The 17625-nt window shown below is 40.2% G+C and overlaps 1 protein-coding gene across 2 annotated transcripts; it reads right to left on the bottom strand.

Moving 5' to 3' along the window:
• Window positions 1-7606: 7606 nt before the first annotated feature.
• On the bottom strand, window positions 7607-12080 carry LOC119482566 (NXPE family member 3-like). Of its 2 annotated transcripts, XM_037760213.1 has the most exons (6): window positions 11736-12080; window positions 10852-11283; window positions 9667-9959; window positions 8900-8970; window positions 8367-8576; window positions 7607-8283 (listed from the first exon to the last, which is right to left on the bottom strand). In XM_037760213.1, the coding sequence occupies exons 1-6, from the start codon at window positions 11835-11837 to the stop codon at window positions 7730-7732; spliced, it is 1662 nt and encodes a 553-aa protein (XP_037616141.1). In that variant the 5' UTR covers window positions 11838-12080; the 3' UTR covers window positions 7607-7729. The 2 variants fall into 2 exon arrangements, with proteins under 2 accessions (XP_037616141.1, XP_037616142.1); XM_037760214.1 differs by lacking the exon at window positions 8367-8576.
• Window positions 12081-17625: the final 5545 nt, after the last annotated feature.

The following is a 17625-nucleotide window of genomic DNA, read 5'->3' as shown; positions in this document are numbered from 1 at the left end:
ATGGATTCTTTAGGTTTTTTAAGTTTCCTAAGATACCGGTAGCTTTAAAACTGAGCCTGCTACGACCTCTGAAAGACAGAATAGCGGCCGTCGGATTTTGAAGAGGTAAATCTAGCCATTTGGCAGGTCCTCCACGGCCCACTAGGTAGTCCTCTGAGGCCCACCTGGCCCCTCAGCTGTGGCGCTCCGACACACACACACCTACACCTACTGGTCTTAATGTCATAATGGAATCTGTCTCCTTTGATGATCTAACTCACATGCAAAATTCTGTTTCAGATGCAGAGAAACGACAGTGGAAAAAGAAAGGGGCCTACTGCAAAGACAAAGTGTGGTACGGCTCCTCGGGTAAACCATGTTTGCCAAAAGCTTTGTTCCCATACGTAGCAAAGTTGACGCATGGTCTTGACAAGCACACACACATACACACCCCTGCGCTCACAGAAAAGAGCCGAACTGAACGTGCCACACACATTTTACTGGTAGTAACGTTACTACCAGGCAGCACCTGCAACGGTTAATACAAGAGAAATATATGTTTTTTTAAGATGGGACGAATAGTCGCATTAAATATTCGACTTTTTATAACTTAACGACTATTCGAAAAATCTAAAATCATGACCCATCCCTAGTGGATACACGCCACACACTGCAAAAAGGCTCCATCCAACTGGCCTGGGGAGAAGAACATCACACAGTAAGCTGAGCAGACACCATTCACTAAGGTGATTCATGAGCGCCAGTTGGCGTATGCAGTTACACTGCTCTCAATACTACACTACAATAGCAGGAAGACACCGAGTGTCGTGCAGACAAGTATCTGTGTCCCCCAAAAGGGAGATACATGCGCATCACACTTGCACCCTCCAACACATACACATAACATGGAGAGGGGACAACCATGGCACCTTTTCAGACACACACTCTCCTTATAGTCCTCCCACTCTTGTGGTTCTTGATACCTCTACACTCAGACAAAAACATGACTCGACTAACTCTGTTAGGAGACTGTCCTCCACAAAAACAATGCATTACTGATCCTTAACCCATTCTGGCTCCGCTTTTCAACAAAATGATAACTGAAATAGAACAAAATTCAAGATTTCCAGCAAGCATGAACACAGCCACAATTTCCCTCCCCCTCAAACCCAACAAAGACCCAACCTTGCCGTCAAGTTACCGTCCCATTTCTCTCCTCAACGTAGATATAAAAATAATAACAAAGGTACTAACTCACAGAATAGAAAAAAGTCACTCCATCCATAATTCACTCAGATTAAACCGGCTTTATCAAAGGTAGACATTCATCCAACAACACACGTAATTTAGTTTAATTCATTATTCATCTTTACAGTAAGCAGGAACCATCATAGCCACCTTGGATGCAGAAAAAGCCTTTGACAGAGTAAACTGGAAATTTCTTTTACTTTTATTTTCCTCATGGGCAGAATAGGTACCGTTAAAATGACAATACTCCCTAAAATAAATGACCTATTCACAATGATCCCATCCCAACCCATCCCCACCTGGTTTAAATCTCTGGACTCAATCATCTCTCAATTTTACTGGAAAAACAAGACACCAAAAATTAAACTATCCACTCTGCAAAAAACAAAAACACAAGGAGGACTCGAAGCTACCCATTTTTACCATTACTCTCTGGCAAATCAACTGGATCCACCCCAACCAATCAGATAACATATGGTTAGATATAGAGGCAAACAGTTTGTAAAGACATTCAAATCTTAGATTTACCTCGCTAACTCCAAATCCTTCTTCGTAGTACAGGCCTCTGAGCAGGGATTTATTGTTTCTCTGTTTGTTGTTACTGAAGCAGAGGGCTGAGATGCTTAATGTGACACACCCACCCAGGTAACCACACTTGTGAACCTGGTTGTGAGTTCAGGTCACTTCTAAAGGATATAGTTTATGCTAGATATCCACATGCAAAGTTTATGCCAGAGGGGAAAATTATTCAGTTTTCTTTGCTGAGATTTAAAGGTAAAATTAGAAGTTTAACATAAAAATGCTGTTGCAGTATACTTATTTTGTTATCGTCATTGTTTTAAAGTCACCAGAATTAGCGCATAGGACACAGGCTTTACTTCTAATAAATTAGATAATAGATTTAAGGTATGGGCAGCTAAAGGCATAACTGTTCTATGCAACATCATGAAAGAAGGGACACTGTTCAGTTTTGAAATGCTTAAAGAGAAATTCTTATTAGAAAAACAGGACTTCTATCGATGTCTTCAGATAAGGTGAAAAATATAACACAGCCAAGGTCGAGTTTGACAGAAATATTTAAAAAAGCACATCATTCAAATAATGTTAGAATCATTTCATGTATGTATAAAGGGCTATTAAATCTTAAAACACACTCAACGTTGTATATTAAAACATGTAGTGGCTATCTTTAGTCTTCATACTTCTATCTTCGTCTTAACTTACTTTCTGTCAATAACCACATTTCAAGGAAGACATCACAATGTTTTACGCGTTGAGTCGGCCGTGTTGCTCTGCCGGTAACTCGTTTATTTACAACTGAACCTTTTCACAATAAAATTCACTTCCCGTCCCTTTGTCACGAAACTTGGCACTAGTAAATGGCTCTTACAAAACAAAATGGGAGAAGGAAGCAGAGATGATCATATCTGAGGAAGAATGGACAACAATATGGATATGTTAATGGAAATGTACCAGCTCACAAAATTGGAGGGAATTTAGTTGGAAAAGCCTGATAAGGTATTTTATTACACCCTCTCAGGAATCCCACTATGATGGGAACTCCCCAGCTTGCTGGAAAAATTGTGGAAATCTAAATGCACATCATTACCATGTTTTCTGGGATTGTCCTGTCATTCAAGATTATTGGAGAGAGATGCATGATGCCTTACAAGATATTTTCAGATGTAATGTTCCTCATGGAGAGTAAGACTTTACTTTTTGGACTTATGCCTCAAGAATGGTTGAAAAGAGACAAATATTTATTAAATATATTGCTGGTAGCTGGTAAAAAGGCTCTTACGAGGAAGTGGTTATCACAGGAGGGCCCAACTCTAAATACATGGATGGACATTACAGTGGACATTTACAAAATGGAGAGGATAACAGCATATGTCAACCATAAAATGGAATTATTTGTGTCACGCTGGGACAACTGGGTCAACTATGTAACACCCCACAGGCCAGATTTTATTTTTTACAAATCTATGATTGTATTGTATTGATTACAGAGACATACCTGAGCAGGGATATATTGTTTCTGTTTGTTGTTACTGAAGCAGAGGGCTGAGATGCAAAATGTGACACACCCACCCAGATAACCACACCAGGCCTCAATTAGCCGATTAATCAAATGACAATTAATCTGTAATCAATTCATCATTTAAGTTATTTTTCAAGCAAACAATTTGATGAAATGTGAGAGTTAAAAGTTTTTCTAACATTAAATAAAAATTACATTTGTGGGTTATTTATTATGCCTCTGTTTCATATCTCACTAAACTGAACATCTTTTGAGTTAGTTTTGGGTGAATTTCACAACTATGTCAAAATGTAGCTTAAAGGGAGATTTGTCAAGCATTTAATACTCTTATCAACATGGCAGTGGGCAAATATGCTGCTTTATGCAAATGTATGTATATATTTATTATTGGAAATCAATAAAAAACACAAAACAACGACACATAATGTCCAGAAACTCGCACAGGTACCACATTTCACATATCTGGGCATGTCTGTAAAGGGGAGACTCGTGGGTACCCATAGAACTCATGTTCATTCACATGTCTTGAGGTCAGAGGTTAAGGAACCCTTTTGAAAATGACAATGCTTGTATTGGAGCGTTATTTAGCCACCTTCATTATCATCATTAAATGTCCGCTACACTGAATTTATTCGGCGAATGTGTTTCCATATCCCATTTAGCGAATCAACTCTTTATTCATGAAGGCAAAAACGACCTCAAGCGAGCGTAAAACCTTTTTCTTTGCAATTGAGGTCGATTACCAAATTTTGCTGTTTCCATACAGCTTTTCTGATGCAATTCTTCAAAAAGCGAATAAAAATATGTGAATGGAAACACAGCTAATGATGGAGTTTTTACCTTAATGTTATTACCGTGAAAACTACTTCTCCTGGGGTCCACATCAAAAGCAGATTTTTATAGGTTAAGGTTAAGACATTTTCAACATGTTGTGTTAGGTTTAAGTTTTGTTTTGGATGGCCGTTTTCTCGTTTTTGGTTTCTGAATCAAAAAATGAAAAACTGATCCAACCCGGGCCGTTTTTGGTTTTTAATAATTCCTTTTATCATTATTAATTTTTGACTGAAGAACCGGAGTCACGTGTTTCTTTTGTTTTAAACGAAAAATGAGAATCACGTTGTGGTCTGTTGAAAAAAGAATATTAAAAAACGATCCAATTTTGGTTTCTTCAAGTTTCTTTCTGTCATTTTTTCTTTTCAATCAAAGAGCGGAGAACGGCAGTCACGTAAAAGCAAACATGTCAAAATAAAAGCCAAGAAGATAGTTTGGTCATTCTATAAAAGTGTAACATTATTTAAGCACAGGATCGGGGTAACGGTAGAAGATAAGTAGGCTAAATAAACACACAAATAAATACACAAATAAATACATAAATAGATATTTTTTCTTTTGTTCTTTTCATTAACACATGAATGTCTTTTATAAAAAAAGTGTGTGATAAATTACAGGGAGCGTCTCTACAGATGTTATACAGAACTCTCCCGTAATTGACACTTTTCTCTCTCACACTCTAACTATGGGCTGTTTCTTTATGTCGGCAGGTTAGAAGCACTATGTGGCTACTCCTTTCAACACACCTGACACTTCCACCTGATCCCTTGCACTCATCTAGGAAGGCTGTAGTCTAGTAGCTGTAGTTCTGTTTTCACCCAGTAGAGTGAACCATAGGACCAATAGCCTATTTCATGCTCCCATGCTCCAGACGGGAGTCCAGTTACAGCCAGATACATAGAAAGGATGATAGAAGGCTACTGTATCTTATTTGAATACGATTATTTAACAGTTAATAAGCAGTGAATATGTTCACAATGCTCCATGATCTAGCTCTCAAAAGACACAAAGGTACACAATCCTTTTGTTATTTCTCCAGGCATGGGCAATGCAGAGCCTGGCAAATTCCCATTAAGATAATGTATTGTATTTTTTCAAATTATATTTTGTGATGTACTATTTAGTTGTGCAGCATGAATTAAAAGCCTAATTAGTTATATGTGGAAATTGCCTTTGTAGTCCTTTCCAGCAGAGGGGGGACCTCTGCTGGAAAGGACTACGAAGGCAATGTGTCTCACACCTCACAGTCTCAGAGTAATGCCTCTGTGCATGTCTCCTACTATCACCTGTGCTTGATCATGAGCTGTGCATGTGCCATCAGTGTGCCTGCACTGAGTAGGCCCCCACATACAGCACTGAGGGAGAAATACAGATGAGGAGAAGACGGCTGGACTTCACCTGCTACGATTGATGCCTAATGGACTTTCTGTTCATGTGTTCGTCCATGGAAAATATACAGAAACTGTGATGGACCTTGCATTTAACACTTTAATTTCTCATTAGGCTCATTTCACACACCATTATTTTGTATGCTTTGATCTGCATCAAGATAAACAGCCTTAACTCTACACTTGGACTCTGCATCTCTCTGTTTCTACACTCTCACCTGAGTCCATCACCTTCAGTTACACAGCAGCACCGTGCTTCTTTTTCTCTCATACACAGCACCGTCATCATACGCGCTCTTACTTTGTAAATGGCAACTTCCGGTCGCAGAATATGAAAAAAGGGCGTTTTTTCATAATCTGTCTTCTAGTGATTTTTATTTTTTTGTTTTTAGAAGTAGAAAATCAAAATCAAACAGTTTTTTAAATTTAGTTCATCCCTTTTTTAACCCCGATAAAGAAAAAAACATCTTTATTTCAATATTAATCTTTGTATTTCAAAACGAAAATCAAATAACCACAATTGTTTTGTTTTTTAATATCCGTTTGTAAAAGGAAAATCGAATGACCAAAAGATACACTGACCCCGTCACCTTAATATTAATCTTCTGGGACCCACAATAGACAATAGTTTACAGGGGGTCTTTAGAGGGAGATAGCAGGTCAGCAGTAGATGTCACATAAAAGTGGTGTACATCATCTGAAAGCTGGGAACATAAATATTAATTTGAGATGCAGCTGTGTCAAGTTGTTCTAGTCATAAATCAGAAATAAACATGAATTAATTAAAATAACTTGTAAAAGTGTGTAAGAGTCAAGTCAATTTTATTTGTATAGCCCAAAATTATAAATCACAAATTTGCCTCAGGGGGCTTTACAATCTGTACAAGATACGACACCCTCTGTCCTTTACAAAGCTTAGAACATTATGATAGAAGTATATGATGTCCATTCACCTTATCTATTATGTCTTATAAGTTACACAGATTTGGTGCTAAATTTAACCATTTTTTAGCACTCGAGATTTGATAAAAAAAAAAAAAGATCAATAACCCCTCCAAAATACCACATTAAGACACCAAGACCTTGAGGAACACCATAGAAAAAGCCATGCTGTGATTTGGGATCAAAAACTTTTGACATTTGGAGATTTCTGCACCCTTATTGTCAATCTACCTAGAAAAGCCATCCATCCTCTGAATGCTCTAGGTCTCTAGTTTGTGGCTGTAAAGTTTCATGAGGCTGTGATTATCCTAGAAGTCACCACAGATCATTTTATACAGTGAGGTCAAGTTTCAAAAAATGGTCTCACTACAATGAAATGGCTACTATGGTAGGGTGACCATATTTTCAAACCCCCAAACTGGGACACTTAAGTGTACTGCACGTTCAGGCATGCGCTAATATGCACGCACCATCGGTGTTTTCATCAGGATGGCTTACTTGGCACACCTGTGGCGTATTTGAGCACGGAGTGGAATCAGAAAGAAGGTATTATTATAAGGGGGTGCATTAGAGGCTGTGAGAATCATGACTTATCACATTCACTACTTTCACCCCCTTTAATCACAGAGCTACCCACCTCATGACGCAATGACAGTTTGGGAGTCCTGTAGAGAGTTTCCCTCAGAGGAAACGTATTGTTGTCTGGGCTTACGTACATTATTTTTCAACTTGTTACGTCTCAGGCTATTATAATTATAATTGTGGAGCTCAGACAACATGTTGGCCAGGATGGAGACACCGTCCGGGTGAAAGACGGATAGCCGTATACTATGGGGACTAACATCATCACACATGAATACAATTGGACTCATTGGATCCACAAGATTCTTCGCCTATTGTAACTAGAAACCCCATAGTATGTTTCGTAGACTGTCTTATTATGGACAGGGCTTCTGTATGGAAGTTTCATGACAATGATACCTTTTTCGGAATCTGCTTAATCTGATCCTACTTCGGTTAGTGATTTCCCGAATTTCCTGGGGACTATCGACACGGGCCATGACGTCATGCGTTGAGTGTGATCATTTATCAGTTTAGAATGTCCAACTCCATCCAGTTCTGTTTCTTTTGTGCTCACTCAACAATCCCTGATTAAAAATCGATTAGAAAAAATGTAGTCAGTCTAGTCGGTGCATGGGTTGCCTGAATGAAAAAAACAGGACTTGATAGAAACACAGAGATAACAAGTAAACTCAGCATGTGCTTTAATCCCCACTCCCCCTCCCAAACAAACACACATCTAGCCACCCTTTTGAGGGCACATGTAGGACAAGAGAACGTTAACCATATTCTTAATAATAGGAGGTGCTGGGTGAAGGTCGTGCGGCAGGTGGTGGGCCAGGGTCATCTCCCAGGCATCGATCAGATGAACATTCAGTCCTTTGAACACGGCTCTGAGCACCTTGTTACACTGCCACGAGTGCCAGTCGCTGTTGGTTAGAGAGATAGTAAGCGACAGAGCTTTGGGGTTCCCGGTTCGGATGACGACCAGCGTGCCTGGAGCCCTGTCCAGCAGCCGCACCACCGCCCTGCGGATGCTCTGCAGCCTCCGGATGTAGATCTCCATCGGGAAAGTGCCGAAGTGAGCCCAGATGCCAAAAACGACGACAGTGTTGGTGCCTCCAATTAAGCCATCTATTTCATTGGCAATGTACCGAAGCTGGCTGGCTGAGACGACGACAATACGGATAGGAGGGCCGTGGAAGCGGGACGTCAACAAGATGTTGTTTGCATAGTCCAAGGACATGTAAGGTCCAGCTTTCTCTGGGCTGTGCAGGTCAAACTCCTTCAGATCTAAAAGTATTACAGAGGGAACAGAATGAGCTTCAGTGGGAACAAAATCAAACTCTTCCCAGAAATCCCCGTGGATCAGTTACCTGGTAGAGCTGCGTTGAGGAATTCAAACAGCTGCCTGACGGTGGAGTCTCCATACATGTGGACCACCTTTCCTTTCAGACACTGAATCATGGCAGCAGTGTTGAATTGGAACTGTTGAACTGTGGTGCCACCTAGTGCTCGCCACACATCCTGGTAGTAAAAACCAGAAGGACCAGATGTCACACTGCTGCTTTGCACCTTTGGTTGAGCTGAGAGGAAGTTGAAGGATAAGGGTGGGTTATCCCATAAAAAGACCAAAACTAAGATATAAAGTGACTGTATGAACATCTTATGGACTATTCTTAGTCCTGAGGGACTAGATACACGGCTAACAGCTGGTGCCACGTTCATGAACTTTTAGCCTAGTGCTCCATGCTACCAGCGCTCTTCTCAAACTGGGCTGAATACATGTCTCTGCAGGAGAATGCCAGAAGAAATTAGTATGTTTTTTTCAGCCTGTTTCACTTTCGTTGTCTGTAGCACATTCAGTTTTGAATTATTATCGTAGGCAGTAAGAAGAATCATGCTTTACCTTCCTTTTGTGGCAACACAGTGACACTGGCAGGTCCTGAAGACCGCATGTAGACTTTCAAGTTAACACCGCTGAAGAAAAGCACACACAATAAAATATCTTTTACAATATAAATATAAGAAAGGAGGACAAACATTTGGAATCATTTAATGAAGTTAAAACTAGAAAGATCGAACACTAAAATGGAAAACAATTGCTTGAAAGTTCATTCAACATTACACAAATCTTGACCTCTAAAAATCCATTTTTGTGAGTTAAAGCTGCACTAATTCATATTTTCACACATCAGACCGGTAATACGTCATCCAGACCACGCCCCCTTTTGGGGGAAAACAATCCCGTGTCCCTCAAAGACAGTAAAACAAACCGGTAATAGTAATGTGTAATGTCCTAAAAAAGATATATAGTAGAGGAGCTTTATGGCTCCAAAAGTTAGCTACTGTTATGTTCCGTTTGTTGTGTCTATTTATGTCTATGTTAAGCGTCCTTGGGTTTCTTGAAAGGCGCTATATAAATTATTATTAATTAATTTACAATAAAAAATAAACAAATCACAGCAAATACTATCCAATGTCCTTAATGAAAGTCAACTGGTATGATTCAGACTGATTAGTTTGATCTGTATTATCTTTAAACATCTTTTTTTCAATCTTAATTGCCTGCAGTTACAAACTTCTGAAACTTCCCACCCAGGAGATACATAGACCGGATGGAAGTATTTATTTGAGGTCACACAAAATGCCAGTCCTGTCTCTCTGCTCCCTCACCTTTGAAAGAGCTTCTTCTCCTCGGCCTTGATGTTTTCTTTGTATGATCCCATGGCGTGGTTGACCCTGGCATCACAGCTCAGGCTCTTTGGCTTGTAGCAGAACCAAGGCTCGCCTGTACGGACGTCAGTGAAGTTGCACAGAGGCTGGGTTGGATGTAGGCAGACGTTACAGATGGAAGTTTCAGAGACTGAGCCTGAGCGGAAGAGGCTGTTGAAGTAAATCCTGTCGGGCTGTTCGCTGTTCAGCCTGTTCAGCACTGGGATAACCTCAACGGGGTGAACCAGCGTCACCTGATTGGATAGAGAACCAGAGTTTTCACAAAGCCTTTCCAAAACCAAAAACAAAAGAGGTAAAGTGCAACAAATGAATGTATTAAAGTGGCAGTAGGCAGAATATTTTTGGCATCATTGGGCAAAGATTCCATAACAACCTTTCAGCAAATTGTAATTCAATTGTATTCCGAGAGAAAACTAGACTTCTGCACCTCCTCATGGCTCTGTTTTCAGGCTTTAGAAATTCTAGCCCGTGACGGGAGACTTTGGCCAATCACAGGTCATTTCACATTTCACAAACTCTGATCAAACGGTCAAACTAGGCAGCACTGATCAAATATGAATCAATATTCTGTTACTGTAATGCCTATTTCTCATGTAAAATGTTTTCAGAAACATCTTGTAGTGTACTGTTTAGCTGTAAAATGAGAAATTTTACTCCGGCTGGTGGGTGGTATTTTCCTCAATTGATCTCAACATGGTGGCCGGGTCACAAACTTTCATTAATAATGGCTAGCAAACTGGGGAAACTCTCGCGAGTTTGTTAAGGTTAGGCATTGACCTCGAATGGCTAAAGTTAGGCATTGACCTCGAATGGGTAAAGTTAGACATTGATTTTTATTAGTTAAGGTTAGACATTGATGTTGAATAGTTAAGGTTAGGATAGGTCATCGGCAACAAGTCTCGCAAGAGTTTTTGCAAGTTTTTGCAGTTCTCAGATCAGATTTCTCAGTTTGCGGGCTCCTTTCTAGACATGACTGTTATCATTACAAACGGCATGTGCCGTGCGAGAAGTGAAAGTCAACAGGCATAGCAACAGTTTCTAAGGGGGGCGGGGCTTCGCAAACAATCAGAAGATTACAAACACCTACAGTACAATCACATTTAACATGATAGTTTTTAGCATTACCTCAACCTGCGCGCCTCCATCCCAGAGTAAAGAGAATACAGCAGAGTAACTCCCATTGAGATGATCCACTACTTGCCCAACCACACCTGCACCAATCTTCCGGTTGTGCAGCCTGGCGAGTAAGAAGTCCCCCCCAGACTTCCTGGGACGGCCCTTGAAGTCAGACATCTGTATCATAACCTCCAGCTGATCCCCTACGTGCCACTGTCCTCCTCCCCTCGCTGGGAGAATGGTGAAGTTGCTGTGAGCTGGATCGCTGGTCTGCTCCAAAGAAACAAGTGGAGTTTCAGGCCAAGCAATAGAGTCTAGTAGGAAGCGCTCCTCCAGAGCCTCCTCACGGGACAAAGGCTGGAAGGTGCAGAAGCTGCGATGCTTGTCAGGGTCAGTGAAAACTCTTGGGACGATGCTGATGGAGTTCACTTTATGTGGAAACTGGAGAAAGAGATGGTGACAAACATGCATCAGACAAACGCACTGAAAGCAAATTAACCAAATAAAGCAAAAGGGGCCAAGAAGGAAGATTTTTCCCATCCCAAAGCTCAAATTAACTTTGGGGGGGTTGATAAGAACTGTTGATCTGTTAGCTGCAGGAATTTCTACCTTTCTCAACTTCCCCTGTGGCCCTTACTCAATTGCACAAAATCAAATGGTCAAGGTTTTCAAAGTGTTGTTCACTGCTCTCTAGCTAGAGGAGCTGCTGCTGTCACCAGGTCAAGGTGCAGCATTGAGAGGGTAAATACCATTGAACTGCATTTATTTGCAATGAAAGAACATTACTGTTGCTGAGCCACATTGCATTTGAAAATATCCTGAAACCTGACTAATATTAAACATTTCCAACAGGGTCCACCCTTCAAGCAGACCCTCTAATACCAAGTTCTCACCTCCAGAACATCCATGTTACGTAGCACATAGATCAAGACAAAGACAGCCAGAAAGAGGAAGATGACTCCGTACTCCTTTCTTATACAAGCTCTGGCCTTCATGATAGTCTTTATCTATGGCTGCAGCAGGCTGTGACCACTTCCTCTTGTACTGGATTAAAGAAGAGAATTATTAAAAAATAAAAACAAAAAACATAGGGGTTACTTCTAAAAACTTGAAATTCCCTCTGTCACGCACCCTTTGCCATGTCATGTAAAGAAGTAAATTCAAATACATTTGGATTGTGCTGTCTTTGACAACCTGACACCACACGCTGCAAAGTCACCCTAACAACAAGTTGCACAAATATCTGTTTTCATTTTCATTACAGAAGCAGAGAAGGGATTTCCAGCACAATGTCACCTACTTCCAAGGTGCATGGAGATGGGAGTCTAAAGAAGTAAAACTCCAGCAACTCCAGTAGTATGCAGATCACCTGTATTGTTAGACCAACATGTTTCAGCTTGTGGCCTTCATCAGGGTCATCATACAATACACAAACCAATTTGAAAATATAAAAGACTACCAATCATATACATCCATTCATATATCAGCTAATGGGGCACACATAGATGGACTGGATAGATGGTCATGTGGCTTTCGGCCAATTACATTCCCAAACTGGCAGAGAGGTAAGGGGAGTGCCCAATAAAAGACATGGGTGATATCATATTTGGTCCTCATGCACTAGAGAGGTGCATTAAGAGACAGCACTCAGACTTGTGCAGAAGAGGTCTTAACCCAGTGGGCCTATTTAGTGTGGCATACTTTGTAAACACACAAAAAAACTATAAAAGCTAAGATTATGATTAAAAAATAAATGTTTAGATAATATTTAGGTTAGGGCTGTCAATCAATAAAAATATTTAATTGCGATTAATCGCATGAATGTCCATAGTTAATCACGATTAATCACATTTCTTCATCTGTTCAAAATGTACCTTAAAGGGAGATTTTTAGTCAAGTATTTAATACTCTTATCAACATGGGAGTTTGCAAATATGCTGCTTTATGCAAATGTATGTATATATTTATTATTGGAAATCAATTAACAACACAAAACAATGACAGATATTGTCCAGAAAACCTCACAGGTACTGCATTTAGCATAAAAAACACACACCAGTTGATTCCTTAGGTTTTCTAGTTTGATACCTGTATCGTCACTCTAGCTTTAAAACTGAGCCCACTCATACTCATAAAACACTGCTATATAACAAAAATAAAACAAGTCACTACTACAATCTGTCAACACCATTACCACCCAGCTTATCTATGTCACCGCCAAAATGAAAAGTATGAAGGAAACAATTCTGGACTTACAAAGACGCAGTATGAAGTAGTTTTCTAGTTTCACTTTCCATAAATGGACAGTTGTACCCGTGATAAGGATATAACCGCCTTGCTCTTCTAGATACCCCCCTCATATCTCTCTCTCTCTCTCTCTCTCTCTCTCTCTCTCTCTCGTACACCGCTACACACACACAAACACTCCTATGTAAACATTAAGGTTTAGACCATAACAACCCTTTCAATATGTCATCAGAACCTGGAATATCCGTGGAATTGGTACACAGCCAAAACAAATAAAAGTTCTGAATCATCTGGCCAAACTACAAGCAGATATATATATTTAATACAAGAAACACATCTCTCAGATTCAGACTACAATCAATTTAAATCATCACAATTCATTCACTTATTCTCAGCTCACTACAACACAAAACAACGAGGGGTATGTATCTTAATAAACAAAAAAAGTCTCATTTGTCCATAACACCACCATCACAGATCCTGAAGGACGTTTGATCGTCATAAACATATCAATCAACAATAGCCCAGTCAAAATCTGTAATGTTTATGGCCCAAATACAGATGACTCATCCTTTTTTCACAATTTCTTTTCAACCAATTCAATTATATCTAATCTATCTAATATTTCAGAATCAAAGATCCACTCCGTCGTTATTAGCGACAATACCCCCGTAACATTTACATGGAACAGAGTCCGTCTACATAAACCAGCCATCAGATGGCGCTTTAATACATCTCTCCTCAAAGACCCTCAGTTTGACAGTCTCATTAAAAAAAAGAGTGGGGATCCCTCCTAGAAATAAATGATTCCCCAAAGTCATCACCAACACTTCTATGGGAAACAGGAAAGGCAGTTTTAAGAGGCATAATCATTTCATTCAAAAAAAGAAAGAAATTTAATGCAAGCAACCCTACAGACAGCGTCAGCGTTAGGGGCGGGCCATGGGGGTCCAGGCCCGTCCAAAAAGGTCACTGTGCCCCCTTAGCTGAATTCTCTCCTGACAAAAAACTAAACTGAAATAACAGCTAAGCTATTAGTAAAATTAAGTCATTCAGTTTGGTAATGGAAGAACTTAACACTGCAATGCAAAATAAAGCGCAAAACAGTGATAGTTTTGCATTTAGGAAACAACTAGGACATGTACTTGGGCTTGATTACATTGCTTTCTATTGGAGTGTCCCAACTGGCTGCGAGCAACACGGTGCTGCACAGCAACACGGTGCTGCACAGCAACACGGTGCTGCACAGCGCGACGTGACGTTTTGTCTGAACTTCTATCGGATACACGGTTCCTATTTTTTCCTGTCACTCATATTGAGAGGAACGGCTGATTAGTTTAGATAAAATGAGCCGAGAAAACCGGGTCAGTTGTCCTAGATGTAAATGAAAATATTAACTTGATTACTGACAATTTCAGCACAGGCATTGACGCTCACAGTTATATGTAATAAAGTTTACTAGTGAAACTTTATTATGAGCTACCTGTCAAAAAATATAACGGCCACCTCACTAATGGTTCAAATAAAACACGAACACACAGCGCAAAGAGACAACTATGGAAACTCTGGGAAATATGAACCGTCACTACAATATTTCAGTAAGAAGCCTCGTTTTGATCCGCTCCGTTTGCGTGTTTGTTTGTTTTTTTGTTTTTTTCAATCTAGCTCAATAGAAAAAAAATGAGAGAAAGTAGACCTACAAACCTGGTGCATTAAAGCACAATTAGGACCAAGAGAGTAAAAAGCATCCTGTGCTCCTCTCACATCTTACTTTTTCTACCTGTTTGGATTATTCTGTTCAGTATTGTGGAATAAAACAATGGACTAATGTTACACTACAGCGGGCTGAGCAGGGACAACAACTGGTGAGTGAAACATCCACATTTAGTCTTTATTAACTTAAATTATAGTTATGAAGAAATCAGTCAGGCTGTTAGATTAATGTGTTGGGTAACCCCCTGTTTACTTTATCTCAGCACCTACGTGTGTGCACATTTTGACCTTGGCACTAGCAAGACGCAGGGCGTGCCTGAGGAGTTATCTGTAGCCTCCAGTACCTCCTCATTTCAAAACAGAAATCAAAATAAGGTGGCAGCTGGCTGGAGAAGATCACTAGATAATGTGGTGGCAGTTTCTGTTAAAACAAGACACAAACCAACGTAACAACTTGTCTTTCAGTGAATTTAATAAAAAGGCATACATTAATAACTAAAGCATCTGCAGATGAACTCACGAGCACAGACACCTGTTGTGGACTGGATTTAACATATTCAGTGGACAGAGAGCGTCAGATGCTACGCGATGCAGCGCGATAGTCGGACGCTCGTATCCAGTTAGGATACGGTGTTAGTTTATAACCTGTTTTTGTGGACATAACAGCATGTGTATGCGTGCGTGCATGCGCGCCTGATCGCATAATTGGCAGTATGTATACACCTCTCTGTCAGTTTATTTCTTTCATAAAACATGATAATACACTTAATAAAGGCTATATGAGGTGAAAAAAAATGCCCCCCCTGTCAAAGCTGATTGCCCGTCCGCCCCTAACACTCTGGCGCCGACCCTGCCTACAGAGGAAACCCAGAATGAATTAAGAAAGTATAAATTTCAAATAAATTAAATTACAAATAAGAAAACACAATTCCTGATCGACAGACTTCGACAAGAAAATTTCCACCGTAGCAATACATGTGGTAAATACTTGGCAAATCAAATTAAACGAAATAAAAAAAACAAAAACAACCATCTCCATCATTAAGGACTCAGCAGGGGAGCCCACAAATTCACCCGAAGAAATAAATAACATTTTCGTAATTTTTATCGCTTATCTTTATTCATTGGAAAAGGATCCAATTCAATAAGATATGAACTAATTTCTCAACAGCATTGACCTACCACAACTTAGTAAAGAACAAACCAACACACTGGACTCACCAATAACACCGGACGAACTTGCTTCCCTGTGTGAGTGAAAAATACCATGTCCCTTGGAATGTGTACGCAGCAACAAGTTATCATTTGTGTACTCAGATAAATCTGAATGTTCCGGGAGAGCACAGACTGTCCTAATGTGTAGTTACATTTCTTATCCCCCTCGCACCTGCACTCTGCTAAAACTATCACAAGTAACTCCCTTGTATGAATAGAAAATGCTTTCCCACACACAAGCACGGTGGTAAGGGCCACCAGGGGGGGAGGCTAAATCAAGGTTATAAAGAATGCTGTAGTGAGGGAGGTCTTTGTCTTTTACACTGACTTTGTCTGCTGTATGGACCCAAATGCATTTGCTGAATAAATTGAGTAATGCTTCTTAACTGAATGACCAGAGACTTTTTATTAAATCATTTCTCCATCATTCTGGGGGCTCGTCCGGGATCCTTAAATACCCGTTTCTCTTCACCAACAGAGACTCCTGACTGAAAGACCTCCTCCCCGGCGAAGTAAATTCGACGGTTTGGATTATTTAGAGGCCAGTGAGAGTTGGTGGAGACACACAGGGTGACAGGATCTCGACTGAATATGGGCATAGGAGAAGACTCCTAGACAACTGAATCAGGTTGGTCAATTTTAGTTCTGAAACAATAGTGTAAAAGTCCCGGGGGATTTGTGATAATTGTTCTGGGGACAGTTTAATTTAACCAAAGGGTTAAAGTGTGACAGATCTGTGTGAAGTCCTGGGGGCTTGTAATAACTGTTCTGGGAATAATTTAATTTTAACCAGGGGTTAAAATGGGAAAGGGTGGAAGCAAGATGCCCGCTAAGGGACCCGCTTCTCAGATGGAAAATGTTTACAGGCCTTGGGTCCTCAAACATTTAAAACAATGGAATCAATGGGGATTCCCTGTTAATGGAAGTCTACGGAAACAAGACTGAAGAGAAAAAATTGAAGAGAAGGCGAGTGGTAGAGAAAGTAAATTAAAAAAATATGGGATTAAGGAATGGAAAGTGTGGAACAGAGAGATGTTAAAAAGAGAGGATGCAATGAAGTATAGAGAAAGCAGATTTAAAAAGAAAAAGGAGGAAGATACTGGACCAATTCACTCCCCTGAGTCTATTTGTTTTTCAGATAAACACTGCGATGATGAATTAGTATCGAAGGCCACCCCCTCATGCACCTCTTGCTGGCTCTGGTGACAACTACCGACCGATGGTACCTCCACTGTCCTAACTATTATTTTACATTTGACCTAATCACACAGGCGCCCACCCCTATCACTAAAGATCTCTCAGCATTATGTGAAGCTAACATCCCCCCCCTCCCACATCTGACAAACAGAAGGAAGGAAATATGCACTGCTCTAAGTACTACAGGCTGTAGTGTATTAAGACCAGAGGAACAAATTCTGTTTAAACAAAGTGTTTTCTCCACATGTTTCTCTAGCCAAACCTAAAGACGCAAAACAATGGCATGTTGAGAATGCGTATCGACTGTCTGTATATACAGTTAAATTCTTATTTTTTGTGTACATGCTTCAGTTAGAGCAATCAGCTCTGCAGCTTGAGCAGAGAGATGATCAGGCAGTCTTTTCATGAGGA

This window comes from Sebastes umbrosus, chromosome 23 (genome assembly GCF_015220745.1).
Source record: "Sebastes umbrosus isolate fSebUmb1 chromosome 23, fSebUmb1.pri, whole genome shotgun sequence".
Lineage (NCBI taxonomy): Eukaryota > Metazoa > Chordata > Actinopteri > Perciformes > Sebastidae > Sebastes > Sebastes umbrosus.
This window is presented reverse-complemented; position numbering and strand designations above follow the sequence as displayed.

Coding starts and splice junctions, on each gene's coding strand:
- LOC119482566 (XM_037760213.1), bottom strand. CDS start 11,837: ATGAAGGCCAGAGCTTGTATAAGAAAGGAGTACGGAGTCATCTTCCTC. Junction 9,960..10,851: donor ATGGAGGCGCGCAGGTTGAG/GTAATGCTAAAA, acceptor CTATCCAATCAG/GTGACGCTGGTTCACCCCGT. Junction 8,971..9,666: donor GAGAAGAAGCTCTTTCAAAG/GTGAGGGAGCAG, acceptor GCTTTTCTTCAG/CGGTGTTAACTTGAAAGTCT.